Raw genomic sequence first — 22938 nt, 5'->3', positions numbered from 1 at the left:
TATGGTTGGTTATTGTAGGCAGAGTTGTTTCAGGTGGATAATCCATCAAATCATCTTATGTCATCTGCACACAGAGTCACTAGTGAACTATTATTATATCAATGTACAGACTAAAAACCTTTCTGTGTAGAAACTTTAGTAAATTAATTTTATAACTAAAAAAAAACTAATATTCTATATTTAAAGCTTGTAATATGTAAACTAAATTTTTAATTCTCAGTTACTAGCTATGATGCGACAGTGACGAAAATATGACTATGGAAAGATCGCTGTTTGCCTGATATATGTGGTTAGAATAAAAAATTGTGAAACCTGGTTTGACTTTGGAAATACCCTTGTCCAGTGTGAATAGAACATAATGAACGCGTAATTACAATAAATGTAGGAGCTGATCTATTTTGTAAAAAGGACCAACAAATATTATTATCTTTTGCACTAATCCTATGTATTCTTTTATTTTTACAATTATTCTTATTTCATCAGTACTAGGAATTCGAAATTAATAGTTGTTCAATAAAATGAAATTGAAATTTCTGTATGGCAAGTTGTGCAATAAATCAAGTTAAAACAATTATTTTATTGCGTCATTTGAATTCCCTTCCAGATAAGGACTACATTTAAAGAGTCATAGGGAATCAAATTCATCCACCAAAGAGGAAAAGGTTATTATATTATGATTTTGAATACTTAAATAGTTTGTAGTTTGTTACCAAACAATAATCTATTTCCCTCTATTTAAAATCTTATGATATACATTAACAACTTTCCAATTTGTTTAGGCCTAATTTCTATCCCCTGTTTACACTGCTTACTTGTAAATTGTTAGTGGCTCAGTTGGAAATAAAATCTACAAGGCCACATATTTGAGTCAAGTGAATTATCATTATTCCTCATATGTTGTTTTGAGATTCAAAAAGTAAATTCTTTGCCTCAAGACAATTTCCAAGGAATTACCAAAATGAGTGATAGGTTCGAAGGAGAAAAGGTTTTGATCTAAAAAGGAAAGTAACTATAGCAACGAAAATTGATTTGAGATTCGCATTAATATTTTAATTTAATAACAAAGAACAAGAAAAGTGAATTTGAAACTAACGTAATCATAGAAGTTTAACAATATAATAAAAAGTTTAAATTCTCAAATACATCCAGCACTCCAATTTAAATTACAATTAAATGAAAGTTCAAATTCACAGAACATCAGTGATATAAAAATTCATTTTCAAAGAAAGTATATAAATATAAAACGGGAATAAACATTAACAAATTGATGCGTAATATTATCATAGCACACTTCTTTACGGCAATCGCTATGAAGTGTACTAAATATTACGTGTAAACCCCATGAAGGGGTATTAAAACAGCCAGGCATGATTTTATAGTTAAAGGAAGTAATTTTAATATACATGTGTCCAGTCTTGAGCTAATAACTGACTAAGGGGTCTAGAGGAACACAGGAAACTTTGCTAGATTAATGGCTCAAGCTAGGATTCTCTGTCGGAAACAATTCAACTATTGATCTGTATGACTTTTTCACTTACAAACACTGTTTACTGAATAATATTTGGATACAAACTGAAAACTGGACTGGTGTCAGGAAGTGCAGAGTCGACTGCAAGGACTCTGAAGTCACAAGGGATACTCAGCGGACTGCTAGCCATGCTGGACTCAATGATTAAGCAGCAGGACCAAAGTGCAGACCGACTGGGTGCTCAACAAGATTAAGGTGACAAACCTTTACTTGTTTTTCATTCCAGGGGTTGACAGAAATTTAATTAATTTTCCACACAGTCTTATTTTTTGTTGTAATTATTTTGTTTGTTTTGGTGGTTTTTTTAAGGGTTTCTAAGCCCTAACTTCACCTGGGGATTAAAATTAAGATATCTTTACTTTAATTTATTATTAGAGATAAATTTCATGTTTGATATCGAAATTAAATCTAATTTGTGTTTGATTTGCACCCTTTTTTTAAAAACTTGGAATTCTTTTCTTTGGATTTTAGTTTGCTCCAACCTGGTTTATTTTAAAAACACTGACTCGATACCACGTTTAAAATAAATATTATATTTATTTATGGTCAACGCCATTTTAATTTTTATCCTTAATACTATATTACAACAACTTTATAATGTCAGTGCATATCAAGATCGGCCACTAGGATTAAGATTAGAAACAGCTTTAATATGGGTGGATTACTACTTGTAAGAGTAAAACACCAATTCTGAGTTGTTTCAGAAATTGGAGTGCTTGAAAAAGAGCTCAATTTCAGCCAATCCGATTATAACCATGCTAAAAAACAACAACAATGTAAATAATAAGCAGTAACAAACCATAACAATAAAATATATAACAACTCTAACAAAGTATGTAACATATTACGCACAGTTTTTTAGAAGTACTCTTAAACTAGAGCTGCTGAACATGGTCAATTGATTACAATACACAATCAAAGGCAGAGGGAGAACAAAAGTTCGTTGTTGCAAAAACTTCTTGAGAAGCCATTTTAAAGACACAACAATTGTTGGAAAAATGTTCGATATAATCTTTAGCACAAAACAGACATAAATTATGTATAAATAAAACACTCACAATGCCTGAATCACAGGTGGTCGGGGTGGCGACCATCTTGCCTTCGGGCCATGGGAAAGTAGACAAAACCTGACGTCCGATTCGCTCATACATTTCACTCTCGGCCAAGTCCATCGATAGGATATTTTACCAAGAAGCACGGCCGGGCTGGGCGTGATGGAGGACAAACGCCATCTGTATACTGTACTTTTTCTGTTGCAGGACGGTTCTGTGTTTGCGAGGTTCGGGAAGCTCATCGAGTGTAAAAGTTAATCTGTTATTTTCTTTGTCTTATAGTTTCCTATTTAGAAAATACCTGTTATTGAGAATTAAGGAACATACAGGGCAGAAAAGACTTCACATACACTGTTTTGTTTAGTAGAAGGCTATGTGGCTCTTTTCAATCCCCAGATGGTTCACTTCTGGCTTGATTTATACTTTCTCAGTTTTGAACCCACAATGGGCACAGCAAAAAAACCGATGTGTCACTTAAATCTGGGCCAACCTTATGGTGAATGTCAGGAGCGACACATCACTAACTGACAAATGTCGAGATTGTGGGGGGTGCAAGGGTAGTTGTATAGGTCTAAGTTACTGCGGAAGATGACTGATTGGGAGTTTGATGGGGGCTCCCTAATTGTTAAAGGTTCTTGCTAAGTTAGACATAAGGGGTGTGCTCCCATGCCATGCTTTGACTGGAGAGGCTGGGTTCAGAGCTGGGCTTCCCCTTTTACGAGAGACATGACTGAGATTAACACCTTAAGTAATTCTTCATCGTTGATCTTGGACAGAGACGGCGGCCCCTTTTCTACCCCAAATTTACCCACTCAAGAATATCCTGTCACTCCTGAAGCAGCGCAAAGATCCTTTTAGGAATCTTTTTTACAAAAAATTTAAATTTAACAGTACAGAGAACTTTAGTATTTTACCTCTAATTAATAGTCTGCACATTGATAAGCTGATTCAGATTTAATAGATTGTAGTTCAAATTTAAAATAGTTATTTCTATATCTATTCAATTATATTAGATTTGATAGAATTAAACTAGGCTGTCTCAGTTAAGGATTAACTCATGTATATTGGAATTTTGTGAGATGCAAAATCAACTGAAACCTGCTTCTCACCACTGTATCTTAAATGACAATTAAACAATCAAGTACTGCCATCTAAGTCTTTTGGTTCACAAAACGTTTTCATTAAACGATGAACATGCCTCGGTTTTATCAAACAGGTTCACTGTAGATGAGGCTCCTAACATGGCTGTAGTGGGCATTGATTCATTTTAGGAAATTCTAACTGTGTTTAAAAAATTTTTATGATGCGCTTTGTGAACCAGGAAAACGTAATAGTCATGACCCACTGCCAGTCCAACGCTAAGAATTTATTAGATACCTCATTTTCATGCTCACTTTTTCATTCAAGTTTTCTAAAATAGAATCTTTAGAATGGACTATTTTCGTTACACAATGATCAAATCAAATCAAATCAAATCATAATTTATTTCCCAAAAATATTTACATGCTAGCACATTTTACTATCAAATCTATATTATCTTGTTACTATAATACTTTTAATGTGTACTTAAAAAACATTAAACAAGAAAATATTAACACTCAATCAAAATTTAAAGTGGCCTAGGGAAATGAGCCTTACATGGGCAGAAAGCCTGTGCGTAGGCTCGAGTTGCTTTCATGGAGATTGTGGCGAAATTCGAATTGAATCGGGTGTGATTAAATATCATATAAACATCAACACAAAACACACACTCACAACACATCTACACAAACGCGCGGCGCGCCAAAATAAAAAACCGCTTATATACTTATTTCGGTATTGAAAATGTATCAGCGTACATACCTACCAATAGTTTTAAAGGATAGATTTACTGAGATGAAAAAAACATTAAGGAATGGTGTATTTTCAAGATAAAAAGGTCAACACGCATGAACAACCTAACCTATATACTAGCAGATTTCTTGACGAAAATGTTATGAAATAAAAAATAAATGTATAAAATTAGGAAAAAACCGTAGAGGCATCACGTGACTGTTGAAGTAGGCCATTTATTTAAGAGGAGGGAGAGCAGGGTCAAAAGTCAGGTCCGTCACTGTAGTCAGCCGTGATATTTGCCTCGGCCTATTCTGCGGCTGATAGGCATACAGCCATTCATTCGAGCGTTTCTTGCATGTATATATCGACTGGTGAGTTGGTATATTTGGTTGTCAGGAAAGAATTTTACAGATATTTCTATACAGATTATGGGATTTATAAAGAGAATTTGTAGATGAGAAAGGATTTACTGATTTGCATAGGATGAGACACAATTATTCCGTGAGTAATCGTGCGGGGGGATGTGTATGAGAATGCGAAGTTGTAGAGAAAATTGTTATAAAATTGTTTATAAATATGAACGAGGAGTGTTTTAATGAATATTTTTCGAATTGATAGAATGGCAGTTTCTTGATATAAAGTGTCAAGTTGTATATCTCCTAGATTTTTTTGGAAACCGGCTTTTTAAGATTGCCTTCTGAAACCCTTGCAGAGGTTGCAAATTGAGTTTTATACGCTCCACCCCAGGCTATTATTCCAAACGAAGAACAAACGATTGGGCATAGGCAAAATAAGCAAGTTTAATTTCTTTTTCATTTAAAATTTCACTTAATTGTTTAAACGCAAATATATATTTCCTTGCTCTCTTTTTTTAATATTCAACTTGTACAGGACCATTATTATGCACTTATCAAAGAATACACCCAAATATTTATAAGTCGATACATGTTTTCAATAGTTTCACAAGAACCATAGTTCATTGTTGTAACTGCCACAATTATGTACCACGAGGTCGCCGAGGGCATAGTCTGTGGTCTCCGGAGAGAGATGGGCATAAACTTTAGTCATTGATGTATTTAATGAAAGGATATTTTGGTTAAACCATTTTTTTTAAGTACCATGAGGTCATGTAGTGGTTTAGAACGGGCATCAACCCAGTCGATACCTTTTATTAAAAATTAAGCTATCATCTGCAAATAAAACAGGATTGCCATTTAAGTTCAATTTAGAGATATTGTTAATATAAATCAAAAACAGAATTGGGCCCAGCGTACCTGCCCTGAACCCACCCCGTAGGTCCACCGGAAGCGCGTCACTCTCGGTCCCACAGACAGACACGGTCTGCAGCCTACTTGTGAGGTAGGTCGGAGAACCAGTGATGTGCATTTAACCACCGAACTCCAGTGGCCTCCGAAATTTAAGGAGCAACCTATTTCTATCAATGCTATCAAAGGACCTTCCTCAAATCAGAGATATATTAAAATAATGCGCAGGTTTCTTAGAAATAGCATCATTGATTTGTCTGTTGACATCATAAAAGAGCAACAGAAATGTTCAAATCCTTTCTGAACCCTCATACTGACCACTCACCACAAGATTTGGTTGTTAGAATGATAAGGCATCTAATTGTTCTTTAATTATACGCTCTCCAAGGATCTTGGAGAATACACTAAGAAGGCTGATGGGGCGGAAAAATTATTTTTATCTAAGAAGCTTTCTCCTTTATGCATGTGGATATGGACTTAGCGATTTTAAAGGATATCCGGGAACAATACCGGAAGAAAAGAAATCCTTAGAAATTTATTTAAATGCTGCCGGGGCTTAAGAGAAGACATAAACATTGTCCTTTAACACGTCAGCCGAGACACCATCACGTCCGGGGGCGGATCCCCCACGCAGTCCAGTCACGTGCCGTATTACATCAAGTTCAGTAACAGTGGTCAATGTGAACACGGTGTTCTGTCTGTAATCCGCATCACTCAAAACTGGGTCCCCACTCGAGTCGATGGCACTAGCCAGACTGTGTCCAACCGCGGAGAAAAAGGAATTAAAATCATTAGCTACTTTTTTACACAAAGTATGATGGACACACACACACAAATACATATTATTAATAGAGTTCGTATAAGTGGGAATAACCTAATTCAATTTCAATTAAAGATTGATGAATGAAACATGCCCCGGTCCACTGAGATTTGAACTCGTATTTTTGTTTATGTATTATATGGTATGGTATGATGTCAATTACCTAAATAACTATAATTTTCCAGCAAGCTGGAGATGATGCCTTCATGTCCAAATACAGTTGTCACGTTTTTCTTCCCCAAAGAATTACTGATAACTGTTGAGTCAAATTTAACAAAATTAAAGAACTATGGGGGGGGGGTGGGGGGGGGGGGGGGTGGGGGGGGGGGGGGGTGGGGGGGGGGGGGGGTGGGGGGGGGGGGGGGTGGGGGGGGGGGGGGGTGGGGGGGGGCATCTGTTTGTATCGTACAACGTTACGATGAAGCAACAGATTATCCAGACCGTCACAACTGCGCTTGATTAAGAACTTGGTAAACAATCCGTTTCAACAATTATTTATTTGATAAACCTGCAAGTGAAGTGGAGTGAATTGTTGTCTATGAATAAAACCATTATATCGGTGCTGGCATTTTATTGTAATTGGACATCAAAATTGTCCTTTCTACTGACTTTTTTTTTAATTGGTGGCCATGTGGGCATGACGTTTTTTTTGGACTCCTTCAGGAATTAGCACTTGTTTTGTTACTGTTTAGACAGGATTGCGTTTTAACCAGTTACAATCTACCTACATTGTTCCAAAACCTCATTCTTATTCTAGTTTATAATACTCAGGTGAAGATCTGTAGCTTTTGAGGAGTAAGCAAAGTAAGGGATGTATTAATGCAAAATCTTGGAAATTAGATGGGTTTTTTTTTTAGTTTACATCTGTTTTTTGTTTGTTTTTCTGGACCTAAAATCATTTGATAAATGAACAATTAATAACAATAATAATATAGTAATAATAAATCTTTATTGTCACAAATGTTTCATGATAATATAGCACAGCTATAAAACAAATGACATTGTCAATTATAACCTACACTACTCTTGTTTAACTAAATCCAAACAACCTAACACACAATACAATAAAAAACACGTATAAACAGCAATAAAACACACACAATAAAAAACAGGGTATTAATTAACTTATCACAGGAAAGCAATATGCCAACTTGTAAACCTACTTAAAAAACACAAAAATCAACATTAACAAATAGTAATATTGTGCTAATTGTTCTATTAATTTAAAATCAGAATGTTTATTTTAATTACGTACATTTATGTTTGAATTGTTGAAGTATCTTTTAATTGAACCTAATTTAGGATAAAGTACTAGTTCTGTTTAAGCTATAATTCTTTAAAATGATGGGCAGGAATTTGGGAGAGGTTGAAAATGGTGTGAATGAGATGGATTAATATGGACAGATGGGTGAGGTTAAGAAAAGACTGTTATTTCATTTATGTGCTAAATCTCTTGAATTTTCTAGGAGGCAGTAGTTTGATAGAAATGAGCAGAGCGAAGAGTGATTCAACATGGCATTGGGTTACAACTACATTGCAATATAAAAACTCAACATAATACATAATACTGTAAATTTAACTTCAGCAAGAAACATTAATATTGGAAATAGTAGTTTTGCTTGATGCTAAAAAGATACAAGATACATTTGGTTACAGTAACATTGTCTCTGTCCTCAGTATGTAGGAGAAATAGGCAGAGTTTCTCGCCAGTTTGCCTCACCCTTTCCTCAACAAACCACGAGCGTGGACTTCCGAACCCATTGAGATGTTGGCACCCTTGGTTCGCTGGACGGAGGACCTCTGCAAGGTGGGAATGTGTCTGGAGCCCAAAAGTAGCACCCTGTTGCTGCAAGCAATCAACTTTTATGAGACGGTAATGTTCTTGCTGATTTTGTATGACGATTATTTTAAGCCCCAAGTTGGTGAAAGCCACATTTTACGGTAGTCGATCACTCCTTTAGCCAATTATTTAATAAAAAATATACATTTTGGTAATTTGCGTATATTTTTTATTATCTGTGTTTTGGACTTCAAACTAAGATCATTTAACATAAAATAGGTTTGTTGCTATTCTTGCTGAAGAGTGGTGATGACAGCAGTAAGGATTATAGTAACAAAAATAAAAGGCTAAATGTCATGCTGAAGTTGCAAATTGAATCTTCACCATATCTTACAGACAACTCAACAACCTGCAGCGCACTGACACAAACGACTTCTTCCTCATCGCGTTTTGATACTGACTTAAAAACAAAATAGACGAACACAGTCGGAAGTTTCACAATCACAGACCTTTCTAAACATTTTCCATATATATCAAGAAACTTGGGATATTTGTAAGATATTGTAAAGTTTTCAGATAGACAGCACAGAAGGTATCGAAAAGCTAATACGTAGTTATCATAAGTGATTAAATGTAAGTGCAACTACTGTATTGATGAGTTTTTCATTCAAATATGTTTAGTAAAAATGTTGTAAAGACACTTGTAAGTGTTTATTTATTAAGGTAACTTACTTTCCGAACAAACAATGTTCCCCTCGGACAATGTTAAAATAAAATTTGTTTGTACGTTTTCAAAATAAAACAATTCAACATGTTTACCAATTTTTGTAGTTTTAATTTCTAAATAAGCATAAGCCACAGCGGCGGTAGCTGATGACATGTTGTGTCCACAATGAACGTGTTAGAGTCGCGTTACCAGTTACCCATGTGGACAATGATGTCTGCTGGAGTCATCTACCACAGTCTGTTCAAGGTGACTCCTGTCGCACTCTGCAGAGTGTGTAGGCTTCTGCTCAAGTGAGTTACAGCACATTATAGTTTGTTTCATAGACTTCTGGTAACTCATCGGTAAGAAAAAGTTGTACTGTAAAATGTATATTTAATTATATGATTCTGGAGCATAATGTGCGTACAATGCTCAGGTCGATATTACAGATCCCTAGAACATCGTAATCCATCCCAGAATGTGGGTCTTATATATGTGGGAACAAGAGCATGACTTATTATGCAAGATCCAAAAAGCAGTTCAAGAAGTCATCTACCAAAAAAAATGATGTAACATTTGTGCCACTACAAATCTAATAAAACAACATGAGTGCAAACACTGCCTTGCTCAGTATATACTGTTTGTTAGGCCTATGTAGACTTCACATGTAATAGCCTATAGCCATTGACAAGCCATGCAAACACTGCCTTGCTCATTATATACTGTTTGTTAGGCCTATGTATACTCCACATGTAATAGCCTATGGCCATTGACAAGCCATGCAAACACTGCCCTGTTCAGTATATACTGTTTGTTAGGCCTATGTAGACTTCACATGTAATAGCCTATGGCCATTGACAAGCCATGCAAACACTGCCCTGTTCAGTATATACTGTTTGTTAGGTCTATGTAGACTTCACATGTAATAGCCTATGGCCATTGACAAGCCATGCAAACACTGCCTTGCTCAGTATATACGGTTTGTTAGGCCTATGTAGACTCCACATGTAATAGCCTATGGCCATTGACAAGCCATGCAAACACACTGCCTTGCTCAGTATATACTGTTTGTTAGGCCTATGTAGACTTCACATGTAATAGCCTATGGCCATTGACAAGCCATGCAAACACTGCCTTGCTCAGTATATACTGTTTGTTAGGCCTATGTAGACTCCACATGTAATAGCCTATGGCCATGACAAGCCATGCAAACACTGCCCTGTTCAGTATATACTGTTTGTTAGGCCTATGTAGACTTCACATGTAATAGCCTATGGCCATTGACAAGCCATGCAAACACTGCCTTGCTCAGTATATACTGTTTGTTAGGCCTATGTAGACTCCACATGTAATAGCCTATGGCCATTGACAAGCCATGCAAACACTGCCTTGCTCAGTATATACTGTTTGTTAAGCCTATGTAGACTTCACATGTAACAGCCTATGACCATTGACAAGCCATGGAAACACTGCCTTGCTCAGTATATACTGTTTGTTAGGCCTATGTAGACTTCACATGTAATAGCCTATGGCCATTGACAAGCCATGCAAACACTGCCTTGCTCAGTATATACTGTTTGTTAGGCCTATGTAGACTTCACATGTAATAGCCTATGGCCATTGACAAGTCATGCAAACACTGCCTTGCTCAGTATATACTGTTTGTTAGGCCTATGTAGACTTCACATGTAATAGCCTATGGCCATTGACAAGCCATGCAAACACTGCCTTGCTCAGTATATACTGTTTGTTAGGCCTATGTAGACTTCACATGTAATAGCCTATGGCCATTGACAAGCCATGCAAACACTGCCCTGTTCAGTATATACTGTTTGTTAGGCCTATGTAGACTTCACATGTAATAGCCTATGGCCATTGACAAGCCATGCAAACACTGCCTTGCTCAGTATATACTGTTTGTTAGGCCTATGTAGACTCCACATGTAATAGCCTATGGCCATTGACAAGCCATGCAAACACTGCCCTGTTCAGTATATACTGTTTGTTAGGCCTATGTAGACTTCACATGTAATAGCCTATGGCCATTGACAAGCCATGCAAACACTGCCTTGCTCAGTATATACTGTTTGTTAGGCCTATGTAGACTTCACATGTAATAGCCTATGGCCATTGACAAGCCATGCAAACATTGCCTTGCTCAGTATATACTGTTTGTTAGGCCTATGTAGACTTCACATGTAATAGCCTATGGCCATTGACAAGCCATGCAAACACTGCCTTGCTCAGTATATACTGTTTGTTAGGCCTATGTAGACTTCACATGTAATAGCCTATGGCCATTGACAAGCCATGCAAACACTGCCTTGCTCAGTATATACTGTTTGTTAGGCCTATGTACCACAGTTGCAGCAAAGACTCTAGAGCAAAACCAGATTACTCCATCCTCTTCAACCAATCCAAATAACAGCTTACAACCAAAGTTATCGGAGTTTTCAGCTGCGTCCATGGCCGAAATATCTAAAATAATAGACAATCTGAAGATAAAGGATTCTGCAGGGCTTGACGTGATATCTTCGAGAATAGTTAAGCATTGCAAGGAGGAGCTCTTACTACCGCTTCTACATATAACAAATCTATCCCGTCCAACTAGGAAGTTTCCCGTCAAGGATGAAAACTTCGAAGGTGTTTTCCTCTTCACAAACGTGGCAAAAAAGACATCATGGACAACTATAGGCCAATATCACTGGTACCAAACCTTCTCGAAAATTATCGAGAGAGTCGTCCTTAAGAAGCTGCTCCAATTCTTGAATGCTAATAAGCTACTAACAGAGTATCAGCACGGGTTCAAAAAAGACAAGCCGACCATCACAGCTCTTGTAGACCTAATCGAAGATATTATCAATAACCTTGAAAATGGTCACAATGCCACCAGAATCTTCATTGACATGAGTAAAAGCATTCGACTGCTTAAGCCACGACTTCATCCTTAATAAACTCGGCTCGCTGGGCATTTGCGGAAAAGCCCTGCAGTGGTTCACAAGTTATTTGGGTGATAGGACTCAGATTGTGGAGCTGGGTTACCTCAGCAACAATGAAATCTTCAAAGTAAGATCCACCTCTCTACCTGTCTCTAGAGGTGTGCCACAAGGGTCAGTCCATGGGACCGGTTATTTTTACCCTCTTTACTAATGACTTCCCGGCCCATGTCAGCCCCTACGGGCGATGCTACATGTACGCCGACGACTCTGTGATACTCTCATCCAACAAGTCCATTGAAAACTTGGAAATCGAATCGTATGTAGCAATGAACCTTGCAATCGACTACTGCTCAAATAACGACTTAGTATTCAATAAAAAAAAACAAAGCAGTTGATGTTTGGAGCCCACAAAAATGAAATTTCTGGATTAAACATCTTAGAGTTTCAATAGATGACAATCTATCTTGGTCCACCCACATTGAAGAACTCTGCTTAAAATTAAGTTCTGCTCTCTTCGCCATAAGAAGATCAATGGCTATTGGAACTAAAGAAACAGCATTAACCGCTTACCATGCGCTTTTTGACAGCAAGATGAGATATGCCATAGTATTGTGGGGTGGCTCATCTCGTACTAGTCTGGATCGAGTTTTGGTGCTCCAGAAAAGAGCTGTGAGAATAATGGCAGATCTGGGGGCGAGAGATAGTTGTAGAGGGGCTTTTGTTGAATGGGGAATAATGACAGTGGTGGCTGCTTACATTCTCGAGGTGATCATCTCTTCTTGCTCAAGGGGGATCACTCGAAATGCCCAGATACACGACCACAACACCAGATTCGCCAAAAACTTCAACCTTCCATCCCATAGAAGAACACTTTTCGAGAAGAAACCATCCTACGACGGTTCGAGATACTTCAACATCCTTCCAGTCGAGCTCAAAATGTTGCCCCTCTCATAGGATGAAGCCTCACCTGAAGCAGTGGCTATCGTTGCGGCCCTTCTACACAGTCGGTGAATTCCTGACCTGGAGAGACTCTGGAATATAGAACTCTCAAACACGACTTTTAAATATCAAAAATAGCATGTGATTGTAACTCAATACTTGTAAAAAATGACGCCTGTCAGATCTTAATGATTTCGATTAAAGCGCTCTCTCTCTCTCTCTCTCCCTCCCTCCCTCCATCCATCCATCCATCCCTCCCTCCCTCTCTCCCTCCCCCTCCCTCTCTCTCTCTATCTCTCTCTATCTCTCTATGTAGACTTCACATGTAATAGCCTATGGCCATTGACAAGCCATGCAAACACTGCCTTGCTCAGTATGTACTGTTTGTTGGGCCTATGTAGACATAGTCATAGCCTATGTCAGAAAGAAATCTCATATCAAAACCTGACTTTTTGCTCTCTTTAATCTTTTAAAACCAAAAGATCCATCAGCTGATAGTGCTGTGTTTTACAGGTACCACAGGGACTACTTGCCGCAACTACGGACGCACCACCCTCAGTTCTACAATGAATGTCAAAACAAAATCAGTATCAGCTCGAAGTATGTTCAAGAGCTCATCAACATGCTATGGACTGGACAGGTATGTTAGACTTCCGTCTCCTTCACTCATCGTCACACACTATTGTGGCTCCACGTGACAGAACTTGTTAAGTGAAAACGTAATTAACTCAGAGACAATTACGATTAAAATTACATTTTTAGTTTTATTCATCAGTCATAGGCGTGCCTCACAAACAACATCCATCCTGTTCGTTTAAGATATTTTGAAAACCAGTATCTGATCAGAGATACCCACTTATATTATAATGTAATCAATTTGATGAGAAGAAAATACGGAAGATAAGGATTGCTGTGACTAAGCTGATATTATTCTGGAAAAGTGTGTAATCTGTCATTTGAAATCTAATCTTTTATTGAGGAAATTATAAATAATATTCACTCAAAACAGAAGAGCTCATACAGGTGCAAAACCTGTGAAATTGCGTGTGAAGCCGCAGGTAACTGCTAGTCTATGTATAAATGTAAATATTCTGTTTAGTATTAATAGAGATTCTTAATAATAGAAATGTATTATTAATAGTAGCCTTCTTATCACATGAGATTGAATAAAAATATTTCACTTTTTAGTGTTCCCTTATCTAAAGTTATGTTTCCCTTAATAAAGAACTTTACCCATCAAAACTATAAACTGTCAGAAGAATTGGTGTACTGTCACTAAATGCTGGTGTGCATGTATGGCTGTGACAGGCGATGTCCAGGAGGGAAGACGGCGTTGTGTTAAAGCAGTGGTCCGAGGAGTCTATTACCAACCAGCTCAAGTGTAAGGTGGACCTGGACACGGTGATGGACCTCACCCACAACACCATATTTCTACCTTACTTCATCCGTGAGAGAGAGAACAACGGCATCGACTTTCTCAAGCAAAAGAAAGTCAGTACACATCTTTGGTTTTTTTTTTAAATATTAAGGAACATATAATATTATTTTACGAGGGCTATCCAGAAAGTAGATTGTATTTTGGTATAAGCAAAAACAAAGTACAAGAAACAAATTGTATTACGTACATTATTTTGTAAGTGACAATACAATACTATTTATCAACATAGTCACCTTACAAATGTAGGCACTTATCATAGCCGTGAACGTGAGACTTCCACCAGGTAGTCACACCCTCCTGCAGTTCCATGTTATCATCAAAGTGCTGCGTCACAAGCCAGGAAATAGGTGGTAGTCACTGGGTGCAAGGTCCGGACTGTAAGGCGGATGTGGACACATCTCCCACTTAAAAGCATCCAGGACTTCTCGAGTCCGAATTGCTGTGTGTGGTTGGGCGTTGTCGTGCAAAAACAAAATTTATGGTAACCTAACTTCTGCGTAACAAACTTCTTAAAATTTGAGGAAAACAGTGAGAGTTCTGTTCTGATAACTTGGCAGTCTTCTTTAATATTCTCATCAGCTTTAAAGACAATATCATCGGTCACAATGTTTGGTCGTCCACTTCGTTCATCATCGTTCATATTAGTTTGGCCATTTTTAAACCCAATGCACCACTGACGCACTCCATTTTCAGTAATTACTTCATTCCCATAAACTGGAGATATAAATCTCAATTGGTGTATTGTGCTTAGCCAACTAAAACCGTATTACCGACCGCACTTCACAACTTGCAGGATTTTCAATTGCGTCACATATTTTAAACTGCTATTGTAAAACAACAAGGAGCGACAGTAACCTTTCACGGCTGGATAGCCACTGAACGGAGAAATGCCCTGACATATAAAAACTGTGATAAACCCCTAGCGGCTACATGTAACCTACTTTCTAGATAGCCTTTGTATGTTAAAGAGCATTCAATGAAAGAAAACTAAACATTACATAAATCATTGCATTACATATTGACTGCAGATTCAAAAGAGTTAATAATATATTTTAATGTAGATTAGTTATGTTTTACTTCAAAATTAGATTGGTATTTACTATTCAGTCGAATTTATCTTTAATTTAAATGTGATATGAAACTTTACTCTATAAAACTCACTCTTTTTGTAACATTATGAATTAAAATCTGGATGTTTTGAAATCACAGATCTCCAAACTGAAATTGAATGGACCCACATTATGAACCTGGAGGTTATGAAATGTTCCCGTTAAGGTTCCTTCTGAAACCTCGTCAAACATTTTCTTCGTTCAAATCAAAGTTCTTGGCTAGATTGATCACACTCATTTCTTGATAAGAAATCAGAGCAAAATTGAAAATTGGTCAGTAACACAGTATTGCGTTAATTGACAATAACACGAGTTATTCTGAATTTACCATCCAAAGATTACTAATGTAGAACTAATAAGTTTAAAAATTGGTACTTGTGCCGTCTCAATTTTCTCTCTCTATTACTTGCCTACATGAAGCGTTGTATATGTTTTCAGTATTACCGAGCAGGTGAGAGAGTACTGTGTTAACAAAACATAAGTTAAATTGCTGTCCTATTTAAACCTGTTGTAATGTTTATTACTATCATTGACAGTTTAATGAGATGGACTAGACGATAATGTCCAGAAATATATTATTTCCCTTATCGAGATTGCAAGTTGAGATTTTACTGTAGTTATTTTTTTTTATTTTCAGGATTTCTTCATAGTGATACAGTACTACCTAGAGGACATCACCAATTTTATAAAGTACTTTTCTCCAGTTTTTCAGACTCCTTGAAAGTAAGTGTCCATATTATCATTATAATCCCAGATCTCATGTTTATTACAATTTGAATAAGTTACATTCAGCTTGTTTCACAGTGATTCTATATGATCCATATGTAAGCATACTAATTTTTATTTTACTCTGGTCTCAGAGGACAAGTATCTATATTTTTAAAGAATTTCTTGATTTATGTACAATGATTTTAGGTATCACTTTATATGCATAATTTATATCAGTTGAAAGCTGTTAATGTGCTTTTTATGGATTTGAAATTCATCCAACAATAAGGTTCTCCTTACGGTCTTCCAAAGTAACCTTAATCTTATGAAAATATTTTGTAGTTTAAAACAGCTAATTACTAAAACACATGTTACTTACGCAGATATTCTCAATCAACTAAACAACTTAATATCAGCGGATTGTTTATAACATGTACTAACTTAATATGCTTCATTTAACGTTTCTTTATGGTGGTTTTACACGTATATTATTTTATTTCTCTTTATATGAATATTTCTAAGTTCAGCTGTTTCTACTAAAGGTTTAAAATTATTTGATAGAAACCAAAATGGTATATGGAACAATTAAAACAAACTCCCGTGCCCTTACAATGTAGCTACAAACACCAATATATCTGTAGACTCAATATATTAACCTAAGCTTCATTGAACCTCCGCAATTTTTTCTGTGGATTTGCGAAAAAGCCCAGGGTGATAATGGACCGTAGTGCAGAGTTGAGGAAAAATACATCTAATTTTCTTATTTCTTAAAACAATTTTGAGTTTCTTTATTTTTCACAAACAAGTGTACTTTTAGATGGAATAGTTAAAACAGTACTTTTACAGAAGTTCATTAAATAAAAAAAATATATATATACTTAAAAAAATTTATGTTTGTTATTTTGTTTTGACATATATGAAGGTAGAAAAAAATTTGTAGCCCATAAAAAAATTAAACAATTTTGTTGTACTCATACTTCTTACTACACACACAAAATTTGAAGAACTTACTGCATGAGTACATCTTCACGCATTTGCACAAACGCATATCAGTAAAAGTGTACAGATACGCATACTTATTCATATTCTTTTGAATTTATAACATTTGTAAAATAAAATAACAACGATACTTGTTTCATTTTTTAAAAAGGTAAAAGATATAATATTTACATTTTATATAAACAACTTTTTTGTGTGACCTAACATTTGGTGTCATTCAAAACAAGCATCATGGACACAAAAATAGCACTGTTAACAATATTGTTTATCAAAATGTTTTCACTCACTGGTGACTTTTCTCTAAGACTTACTCATTTTTTTTACTATTAACACAATAAATCACATGATAAAAAAACCATTCTTTCATGCAAACTAATCGAGGTTATAAGTAAAAGCATACAACAGCAAATCCAGCAGATGTTGTCTGACATGGACAAATAAACTGTGCTCAACGACAATGAAATACAATGCCAATTGGAAGGTTTATTGTTTTTGCATGTAGCCTGTTTCTTCACCGATCGCTATACTCCCCGAATACAGGTGTGTGATGGTTATTGCATTAAAATGTAGTTAAGATAGCCGTTTAACACGTGCAAAGATTATAGATTTTATGTAATACTGTTTAAAAAAATATTAAGGTGTTTCCAGATGTTTTACACACGTGTATGTGATGGATATACAAATACATACATGTATTATAGTATGTCAAGGAATGTGCAAATTGTACAATATAAAATAATGTTAATTTTGATGGATTGATTTAGATATTACTAATGTTAGGGCCAAAGTGAAAAATCTGCACATCATGAAATAGTGAATGGTGCCTGAGAAATAATGAATAAAATGGAAGGTATCAACTTGTTTGTAAAAGGACATTGTTACTGTTACAGATGTGTAAGAGCGCAACAGTTAAAGTTGAAGATGGAACCTTCTCTTGATGAAGCCACTATTTATTGCACTCCAACCAGAAAGTACATCATCCTAAGCAAATATAGCATTTTAAGGAATCAAGATTTTAAGTTATTTACTGTTATGAAAAGAAAAAGTAGTTTTATCTGCCAAATAATAAAAAAAAACTGCCAAATAATAAAAAAAAACAAGATACGTAGTATTTTTTATATTTGATACAGTTTGTTGTATATTAAAAGTTAACAAAAATGTTCAATGTGTTTTTTCTTTACCTGAATATTAATATTATAACTTTGTGAATATTGAGTTTAACTCCACTTTTGCCTTCTGCACAGTGCAGTGTCTGAAATCACACTGTTATCGTTTTGGCTCCAGGAATCTCGAGTAATGGAGCTAAACTCATTATTTGCATTCAATCAATCCTTCCCCCATGTCATATGTAGAAAACTCATTTTAAATAATTCAATAATTGGTTAATACAAAAATCAGTTTGGCTGGTTCAATCATATCTACTCAAATTCATCACAATATTTCATAAATATATATATATACAGTAGAACGTCGGTTATCCGAACTAATTGGGACCTGAGGGTGTTCGGATAATCAAATGTTCGGATAATCAAACATAGTTTTTAATAATGCCATTTGAGGCGCTTACTGATAGGTAAATTATTGATTAAGCATGTGGAAATTAAAAAACACAACATATTTACGTATACATAATACTTTTATTATATTAATCAACTCTTTTATGTAATTTTGTACTGAATTTAATATAATATTCACACATTTTATAAAGAGTAATGTCAAATTAAAAAAAAAAAAATAGAAACATAAAAAATATGATAAAGTAACATTTTTAATACTGTAATGTATTGCATTGGAAAAAATACTTTGTAAAATAGTCTTTTATTGTCTTTTGCTTTAAACTTGAGGACCGTTTTTTTAGCTGCTAAGTCCCTAAGCCTCTTTAGCAGTAAAAGCTGAGTTGGCAGCTCTCCTCTTGCTTGCTTTTCAAGCCAAGACATCGCAGTATTAAAGGCCGAAAAAGCTTCTTCATGACTTGGGACGATTCTTGGTGCTTTCTGCAGTATCTGTGTTACAGTCTTCATCGCTGTCATGCTGGGTGGTATCTTCAGCCAGCACCAGAGAAACAATTTTCCTCATCATTAAGGATCTGGAAGCCTGGGTCGTTGTCCATTGTTAGCCAATCTTCAGTATCTTGTATGTCACATTCTGAAAATCAAGGAATTTCTCCATACAACTCCAAAAAATTCATCAACATCTTCCTTGTCTGTAACTTTAGACTCTATGTTTTCACGAGTCTTTTCTAAAATTTTGTTCCAAGCATTTTTTAAGTTGCTTTCTTTCATGGTGCTCCAAGAGTCTGCTATCATGTAAGAACAATCTTTGACATTGAGTTTTTTGGCAAAATTGCACAACACTTTCTTCATTGGCATCAGCAAGTAACAAGCGACGAAGAAACTTTCTTTTTGTACATCCTTTTAAGCTTTTCTATAACGCCCTGGTCCATGGGCTGAAGTAACGCTGTCACGTTAGGTGGTAAATAGGTTCACTTTTAAAGTCCTCGTCGATTGAGTTCAATATTTCAACATCCGGGGTGGGTTGGGGCATTGTCTATAACGAAAAAGTACTTTCCCCAGCTTATTGTTATCTTTTTTGTACTTTTTGACATCAGGGATAAATTCATTAGTAAACCAGTCTAAAAAAATTTTCACAATTCATCCACGCATTCTTTTGTGATTTGTAGGTAAGAGGTAAACAAGTCACATTTTTAAAACACCTAGGCTTTTTAGATTTGCTTATCATTAGGAGAGGCAATGCATGCGTACCAGTAGCGTTTGCTGCAACCATGATTGTTACACGCTCCTTGCTAACCTTAAATCCTGGCGCCGCCTTTTCTTGTTTTGATGCCAATGATTTTAACGCGGCAGTGCCTTCCAATTAAGGCCTGTTTCATCAGCATTGTATACCAAATCCAATGAATATCCTTCATCTTTTAACAGTTTGGAAAATGTCTCTTTATATTTTTTCTGCAGCTGCGAGAATCTCCAGATAATATTTTCACCTTGTATGTCGAGCTCACGTATACCATGGCGTGATTTAAAATTCTTCAACCACCCTGGTACTAGCCTTGAAGTCGGCTGACCCACACCAAGTTTGTTATTGATTTGGATGGCTTTTTCACAAAGCAAAGGGCCTGATATTGGTTCCCCCTTTGTTCGCCTTTGAATGAACCATAGATACATCGCCTCTTCTAATTTTTCATCTTGAGGTCTTTTCCATCGATTTCCTTTTTCTAGATCCATCTTCGCTGTCCAGTTTGGAGGCAAATTTTAAGGATTTCCGATTTTTTACTTTTTATCTCTGATAATTGTTGCCTTGCCAACGTTAAATTGTTTTGCTAAAAGATGTCCCTGTTTCACCTTTTTCTAGTTTTTCAATGATTTTTAATTTTGATTCAATAGATAAAACATTTCTGCTTCTTTTATTAGGTTTACTAGAGGTCGCCATGTCAAATTATAAACATCCTACGGCCTACAATATTGCAACTAATCTAACCTTAAAACAACAATAATGTACAGAATAAAAGAAAAAACTAACTTACTGGATGTTCTTGAAACTACTGTACAGTCCAATACTATTAACTTCACAAATTATAAACTAAACTGTACTGTACTTTCCAAACAAACTTAACTTCACAAATTATAAACTAAACTGTAATGTACTTTCAGCGCTGCACTATGCGAGTGAATGATTGACAAGGAAGCGACTGCTGTGAGTGCCGTCTAAACGTCTGCTACGTCGCACGGCGGCGCCGACTACCAAGGTCAAACTGACGACTGTTTATTACGCGGTGACGTTAGGTCTAGTTCAGGTTAACACGCAACCTTTTTTCGTGTTCGGATAATTGACGTTTCGTGATAATTGACGTTCGGATAACCGACGTTCTACTGTATATATATATATATATTCATAAATTCATCATAATATTTGTGTGAAGTTTCAGTTAATCGGGCATATCTGCTAAAAGTCTAGTACGAAGGATGAAGTCGTTTTTCTTTAATTAATACATAAAAATCTAGACTCATATTCAAAATTGTAACACGCACTTCTTTTTTAATTTTTAAGTTTGGTCTGTATTTTGATTTTATGACTGCCACAGCCGAGAGAGAAGTCTGCCAGGATTGCTACAGGAGTCCAATAATGAAATTCCCTGATTTCCAGACCAAATTTTTCATTTTTCCCTGACTTTTTTCGACGCAATCTTGGACTTCGACGCAATCGTCTGCAGGCTTGGACTCGGCGCGGCGGCGGCAGTTAGTTTATTTGTGTAAAGGGATTTTTCCCTGACCAACGTCGAAATTCCCTGACTTGAGACCAGATTCCCTGACTTTTCCCTGATTTCCAGTCCTGTTTTTTTCCCCTGACCTGTAGCATCCCTGGAGACTCACAAAGGTAGGAAGTAGCAAATGGTACCTACATGCACAACACTTTCCTGCTAGTTTGCAAGTATCGTTTTATGACGTTGAACCAAAACTCTAACAAGGAATTCCGTCAGACTTAAACAAGTTAGGAATCAGTTGTTTACTCTCATGAACAACTGATGCAAGGGGGTGGGTATTTCTTCTTTACATGGATTTGATACCGACATTATAGAATTGATAAGGAAGTATTAATAAAAACACCTTGAGTTTATAAAGATTCTGCAAAAACATGTCATTAACCTCGTCTTCCACCGTCAAATCGTTTTCTTCAATAAACTGTTTAAGAGTGAGAAATCTTGTGTAATCGCCTTTAGCCATTATAGCCTTCCCCCACAGATGGAGTTTCTTTCCAAACATTCCACTTTGTCTGACAAGTTCAAGATATTTGTGTTATTATGTTCAGCTATTCAAAGTACTAAGAAAAGCTTGCTTTAACAGAAAGTCCTCATCAATAAATTTGTTGGCATAGTTTTCTATATAGACAGTGACGTATACAAGCAACTTGTGTGTTGGCAGTGTTTGTGACGTCACTGACAGTTCTTTTTTTATTAGTATTGTATATTGAGTTAAACCTTTCTGTAATAATTATTCAAATATTCTTTGAATTTGCCTTAGTCACTGACATAAATATTATTATGATATTTGTTTTAGGCTCTTAGTTGTGTTTGATTGTCTTGGTTAATGAGTTTAAGCTACTGAGTAAAGCTTGTGTAGCAGTGTGTCCTGTTTCTTTGAAATGTTTTTGTGTTCAAGGTATTAAAGTCTTGGTTTCTCTTTTTAAAGTGTACTTACAGTAGAGAGGTATGTTTTGTAGAGTAGCCAGGTAGGTATTTGTTGGTTTTTACCACCTAAACTTCACTAAAAAGAGGGAGCACTATCACAGTATATGATGAATGTCCGCCATCTTGGTTGGAATATTTCGCGTGCCAGCTCAAACACCCTTATTCTTCTTCTAAGGGGCAGCCTATTACCTTACACTTAAGCCTCAAGGGCCTTTTGCACCCTTCGAAAGTATACCATGAGGCCAACCAGCTTGCGGTTTCAGCAGTTCTAAAATCGCCGAAAACAACTGATCAGGTCCTCCCTGAGAAATTCACCACCTTTGTCCAGACAGGGTTCCCACTCAATCTTAATCATCAAATTCACGAGTTTTACTGTACAAAAATAGAAAAAGTTGGTGTTTTTCTCATTGAGTGGCCGATTTCAGTATCTAGCGCCACGAGCGCGTTAGATGTCTGTTGCAAGCTCTGTTACAAGCGTTTCCGTTTTTCAAACTTTTTCTTTTTTTCACTAACGATGTCGATCATTTGTGCAGAAATGGACGGATTCATCTGAAAAGTAAGAATTGATTTTAGGTCTTGGCTACGACACAAGCAGCAAAGGGGTGGTAGCGTCCAAATGGTATGGTTTGTTAAATAATTA

General features: G+C 36.1%; 1 protein-coding gene across 1 annotated transcript; it reads left to right on the top strand.

Annotated features, from left to right (window-relative positions):
• Window positions 1-9155: 9155 nt before the first annotated feature.
• On the top strand, window positions 9156-18164 carry LOC124353541. The gene is made up of 5 exons (XM_046803427.1): window positions 9156-9277; window positions 13358-13484; window positions 14153-14335; window positions 16029-16114; window positions 17989-18164. Exons 1-4 carry the CDS (start codon window positions 9186-9188, stop codon window positions 16110-16112), a joined length of 486 nt encoding a protein of 161 aa, XP_046659383.1. The 5' UTR covers window positions 9156-9185; the 3' UTR covers window positions 16113-16114; window positions 17989-18164.
• The last annotated feature ends 4774 nt before the right edge of the window (window positions 18165-22938 follow it).

The sequence above is a fragment of the Homalodisca vitripennis genome, chromosome 2 (assembly GCF_021130785.1).
Source record: "Homalodisca vitripennis isolate AUS2020 chromosome 2, UT_GWSS_2.1, whole genome shotgun sequence".
NCBI classification, from domain to species: Eukaryota; Metazoa; Arthropoda; class Insecta; order Hemiptera; family Cicadellidae; genus Homalodisca; species Homalodisca vitripennis.
Note: the sequence above shows the minus strand (reverse complement) of the source record. Positions and strands in the feature narration are given on the sequence as shown.

Bases quoted from the DNA above. Each gene is read 5' to 3' on its own strand.
- LOC124353541 (XM_046803427.1), top strand. From the start codon at position 9,186: ATGTGGACAATGATGTCTGCTGGAGTCATCTACCACAGTCTGTTCAAG. The intron at 9,278-13,357 runs GTGAGTTACAGC...TGTGTTTTACAG, and splicing joins GTGTGTAGGCTTCTGCTCAA to GTACCACAGGGACTACTTGC. The intron at 13,485-14,152 runs GTATGTTAGACT...TGGCTGTGACAG, and splicing joins ACATGCTATGGACTGGACAG to GCGATGTCCAGGAGGGAAGA.